At 41.0% G+C, this 5,856-nt stretch overlaps 1 protein-coding gene across 2 annotated transcripts; it reads right to left on the minus strand.

Annotated features, from left to right (window-relative positions):
• Positions 1-4,998: 4,998 nt before the first annotated feature.
• On the minus strand, positions 4,999-5,856 carry LOC133734485 (uncharacterized). 2 transcript variants are annotated; one of them, XM_062162128.1, is made up of 2 exons: positions 5,551-5,856; positions 4,999-5,248 (listed from the first exon to the last, which is right to left on the minus strand). In XM_062162128.1, the coding sequence occupies exons 1-2, from the start codon at positions 5,837-5,839 to the stop codon at positions 5,211-5,213; spliced, it is 327 nt and encodes a 108-aa protein (XP_062018112.1). In that variant the 5' UTR covers positions 5,840-5,856; the 3' UTR covers positions 4,999-5,210. The 2 variants fall into 2 exon arrangements, with proteins under 2 accessions (XP_062018112.1, XP_062018111.1); XM_062162127.1 differs by having other exon boundaries at positions 5,542-5,856.

A 5,856-nucleotide genomic window follows, 5' to 3' on the forward strand; every position in this document is an offset into this window, starting at 1 on the left:
TATCACAGATAGATATTTGATCAAAATAATATAAGTACACTTTTCATTTTAGTGAATTTTCGGATTAACTGGTAACAAATCATAAATCCATGTGTTAGGGTCCATAATACCAAAACACGGGAAAGCCAGGTTGACTGGTAACAATTCATAAATCCACGTGCTAGGGTCCATAATACCAAAGCACGGGAAAGCCGCAGCATACAGAGGACAAATCCAAAGTATGTATACTCAAGGTATGCACAAAGCAACCGTATGCACAAAGCAAGGTTCCTAAGAGTATAATAGTGCACTATCTGTAGGGACTAGGGCCCAAGGCTAACTTCCACATAACACCAAAACACATTTACCAATAACCCACTTAAGCACGGGGTAGTAGATAACACCCGGCTTCACAATTGTACTTCTCAGACATAATCAAAATCACAAAATACAACCTTTATGATTTATAGATCGTATACATGTATATGTACACCCACATAAAGAGACATATTATTTCAAGACAAATCTTTATTTCTTAAAATAATTTCCACATATTCACAATTGGGCATATAAAATAGCTTTCACACCACATGATCAACATTTCATTATTCAACAATTAAATGCGAGATTAATAGCTTGAATAATATCCAATTCATTCTCAATCATTTCATCACACCAATCACACGTTAACCAATATATATATTCCACGTAAATATATATATATATATATATATATATATATATATATATATATATATATATATATATATATATATATATACACACGTAATCATCCGCTCAGGGATGACCATTAATACCAACTATAGTTCAAGCATAAAAACCGTGAAATTCATTTGTATAATAAAACCATTTTACTTACCTATGGACCGTAGTTGATCAAGTCCATATAATTTAAAACAAATATTTATTCCACAAATATTTTCACACAATTGCGACAAAAATAAAGTAATTAAATTTATTCGGTTCGTAATATGAACCACGTGAGGTTTACTCACCTCTAATCCAGCTGCGTCTTCTTAACAGCTCAAACTACAATTCCACGAATCGTCCGCCAAATCAATCCATCGATCACCTAATCCAATAATGATCTTAACTTAGCCAACAACTCATAAACGTACTTAAACGATGATCCAACGGTCGGATTGAAATTAAACGATGATCCAACGGTCGGATCGAAATTATATGATGATCCAACGGTCGGATCCTCACGGATCGCCCTTAGGATCATCCTCCAATATTATCACGAAGATCCAACGGTCCAATCTTCCTGAATTGCCCTTACTAATATCTCCATCATTTTATATGAAAATCCGACGGTCAGATTCTCACGAATCGCCTTCCGAATTACTGTTTTACAATTATACGAAGATCCAACTGTCGGATCTTCGCCCGTGACCTCACAAAGTCACCGGGACAGTCATACGATCAACATATTTAAATTTGAAGCAAAACCAATGGTCTGATCTTCGCAGATCGTAAACCGAAGATAAAACGTAAAAACCGTAAATAGTAACGTAAAAACGTAAATCCACTATTTATCAACTTTTTCTAACATGGCCATGTTATATATCAAAACGCTCGTATGGATGCATAGATCATCGCCTAGATAATGAAAACTCGAAATATGGTCTGACGCGCCGCCACAAGCGGTGGTCAGTGGGCGGTCAACGCGGCGGTCAACTCCGGGTCAACCACCTCCGATGGCAAAGCGACCAACTACAAACTTGTTCAAAATGAAAGGGTGATCGACTTCCATACCTGGAGCTAAGTCTGGTTTGGCCTAGATCGTCCTAGATCAAGCTTTGAAGTTGGATTAATCCGGAGCGTCTGATCTGATTCCAGATTGAATCAGAGCCGTCGAAAAAGTCAAACCTTGATCAAGCGCCCTACACCCAAAATCGTCATGCAAGGCCTATATGGGGATGATCAGGAGGAAGAGGACATCACGAAAATGGGAAGGATCGACCGAGGGAACGCCAGAAAACTTGAAATCCGGCCGGGTCACCGATCGGTGGCTGGGGAGCTCCGATCTCCTTCTGGGGGCAGCGGCGGTGCAAGGGGAGGCCACCAGGCGGCTGGGCGTGGCACGGCGAGTCCGGAGAGGGCCGGGTCGTGGCCAGAGGACGCCGGAGGAGAGAGATGGATCCGGGTCGGGTCAAGCGGTTCGGCCGCGTGGGAGAGGAGAGAGAACGGAGAATCCGGGGGACCAATTTGCAATTTTGAGAAACTTTCGTCCTTCCGAAATAATTCGGATTCTTCACCTATTTATAGGAAAATCCCAATTTTCAAATATTCATAACTTATTCATACGAACTCCGAATATTACGTTCCACATATGCACGAGATCGTATCGATGAGCTCTACAACTTTCATGAAGGAAGATTTCCCAAATTCCGTATGTATAAAAAGTCAATTTCCACGAGCCCCTAAATAACGTTCGATTTCGAAAATAAAATCGTTCGAACTAATTTCACAACTTTTCCAAGCTTCGTACTCGCTCCTACTATCGTGAAATCATTTCTAAAAATCCACTGAATTTAATTTGGATTTTCCGGGGTATTACATGGTGCCATCTTCAAGTACTTCAAAATACGAAAGACTGCATCCATATGCTCTTCACTAGGACAATGCATAAATTGACTAACAACACTTACAGCATAAGCAATATCAGGTCTAGTATGTGAAAGATAAATCAACCTTCCTACAAGACGTTGATACCTCCCTTTATCAGTTGGAACTTGATCAGGATAAATAGCAAGTCCGTGATTCATCTCAATGGGTGTCTCGATGGGTCTGCAGTCCAGCATCCCCGTTTCAGCAAGTAAATCAAGAACATATTTCCTCTGTGAAAGTGAAATCCCCTTCTTAGACCTTGCAACTTCAATACCCAAAAAATACTTCAGTTGTCCCAGATCCTTCATTTCAAACTCCTTTGACAAATACTTTTGCAATTCATTTATCTCTTTCGGATCATCCCCTGTAACAATCATGTTATCAACATACACAATAAGAGCTGTAATCTTACCACTCTTGCGCTTGATGAACAAGGTATGGTCAGAATTGCTCTGTCTGTATCCAAAGGCTTTCATGGACTTTGAAAATCTTCCAAACCAAGCTCTTGGAGACTGCTTCAGGCCATACAAAGACTTCTTCAATTTACACACCTTGCCAACGTCACTTGGGTAATTCTTAACACCTGGGGGCACATCCATGTACACTTCTTCTTCCAAATTCCCATTAAGAAACGCATTATTCACATCAAACTGGTGCAAGGGCCAATCTTTGTTTGCTGCAAGTGAGATTAGAATCCGGACAGTATTAATCTTTGCCACAGGTGCAAAAGTCTCCTCATAATCAATCCCATAGCGTTGTGTATATCCTTTGGCAACCAACCTCGCCTTGTATCAATTAATAGTTCCATCTGCATTAAGCTTCACAGTAAATACCCAACGACATCCTACAGTCTTCTTTCCAATCGGCATAGGTACTAGCTCCCATGTTGCATTCTTTTGAAGAGCTTCCAATTCTTCATTCATCGCCTTTGTCCATTTTGGATCCGTCAATGCATCCTGCACGTTACTAGGAATAGATACAGTAGATAATTGATCAACAACAAGTGCATGTGACCCAGAAATCCTATGGTTAGACATAAAATTAGCTATAGGGTATTTAGCTTTGGCTTTGATATCTGGTTCATATTGTTTCTTAGGAATTCCCTTGGTAACCCTTTGTGATTTCCTAGGTTCGACACTTTCTAACCCAGAAGACTCATTACAGTTTAGGGGTACCTAAGGTGGATCATTCTGACCGGGATCTTCAGTTGGTGATGCAGAAGGGGAAATATCTTGTGTGTGAGCTTCAGATATGTCTTGATTTTGATTCAAACTATCTAGAAAAGTTGTATCTTCTGTCTCGGAATTCACAACACTCTGTTCGGCAGTTACATTTTCTATTTCGGAATTCGCGACACTTCGTTCGGCAGTCGCATTCTGTTCGGCAGTCGCATTTTCTGTTTCGGAATTCGCAACACTTCGTTCGGCAGTCGCATTGTCTATTTCGGAATTTACAATGCTCTGTTCGGCAACTGCATTTTCTGTTTCCGAATTTCTACCTTCAAATCTATCCTCCAAATTTTCCAAGTCTTCAAAGACATCAAAATCAATAATAGAACGAGGATTCCCTTCACAACCTCTCTCCCCCTGAAGGGAAGACTGAGAAGCTCCCCCTGAGTAATATGGCTCGGATTCACGAAAAGCAACATCAAGAGAGACATGTATAGTGCCAGTAAGAGGATCATAACATCGATAACCCTTCTGGAAGTCAGCATAACCAACAAAGATACACTTACGGGTACGGGGATCAAGCTTGTTGCGTTGAGGCTTGGGAATATGAACATAGGCTGTGCACCCAAACACCCGGGGCTCCAAATTAGGCATAGAAGGGATGGTCAAAAGTGTATGAAGCTTCTGATGAGGATTCTGAAACTCAATCACCCGTGAAGGAGTACGGTTGATAAGATATGCTGCTGATTTTACTGCTTCTCCCCAATAGGACCGAGGTACATTCATGCCAAACAAGGAAGCATGAACAACTTCCATCAATTGCCTGTTCTTCCGTTCTGCTAAACCATTCTGTTGAGGAGTATAAGAATTGGAGGTTTGATGACGAATTCCATGTGACCGGCAAAACTCAATCATAGGGCCATTCACAAACTCTCCACCATTGTCAGACTGAAACACTCTAATGGATTTTTGATACTGAGTTGCCACCATTTTGTGAAATTCGGTAAACATCCCAAATACATCACTCTTATTCTTCAGTAATGATACCCATGTCATGCGAGTACAATCATCAATAAACGTTACATAATATCGAGCTCCAGAAAGAGAAGGAATTTTCGCAGGACCCTAGACATCAGAGTGAATTTTCATAAAAGGAACAGGACTTTTATTAAGACTTGGTGAATATGAAACACGGTGGCTCTTGGTAGTTCACAAATGTCACAATGGAAATCCAAATCACTGACAACAGAAAACAAATGAGGTTGCAGCTTCTTAAGATAACTAAAAGATAGATGACCTAAACGGCGATGCCATAACCATACAGCTTCCTTCGCATTCTCTACCCCATTGATCTGATTAGCTTGCCCCAAAAGATGCTTCTGGTTCTCTCCAGTCTCTGTCAGATCCAGGTAGTACAATTTCCCCCTTCTAACACCATAACCAAGGATCCGCCGAGTCAGAATGTCCTGAAACACACAGAAAGACGGATAGAAGGTCACAATACATGCAAGAGCTAAAATAATTTGACCAACAGATAGGAGATTATAAGCTAGTGATGGCACAACTAAGACAGATTCAAGGGTTAATGTATCAGATAAAACAATAGAACCTTCTCCGGTGACCGGAGTTGGAGTACCATCAGCAGTAGAGACAACAACTTGAGGGGAATGTCTAAGGTTTTTCACAAGATTAGGGTCATTGGTCATATGATCAGATGCACCTGTATCAATTATCCATGTATTATTCAAAGTAACCTTACCCTTCATACCTGATTGCGCTACATTAGCGGAGGCATTGTCTAGACGCTCTTCCTCTGTAGTAGCAATGGCGGCCTTGCCCAGATTCTTTCGTGGTTTCTTGGTGAAGTCCCACCAATCAGGGTAACCAATCACTTCATAGCACCGCTCTTTGCTATGACCTAGTTCCCCACACACAATGCACTTTCTATTTGCATATGGATTTGGTTTACCTAGAGGACGATGTGAGAAGCCTGGAGGAGGACCTGGTTTGCGTTGGACAGCCATAACAGAGGATTCGGTAGGTATCGAATGCCCCATAGCCTGTTTCTCTGATT

The sequence above is a fragment of the Rosa rugosa genome, chromosome 2 (genome assembly GCF_958449725.1).
Source record: "Rosa rugosa chromosome 2, drRosRugo1.1, whole genome shotgun sequence".
Taxonomy (NCBI): Eukaryota; Viridiplantae; Streptophyta; class Magnoliopsida; order Rosales; family Rosaceae; genus Rosa; species Rosa rugosa.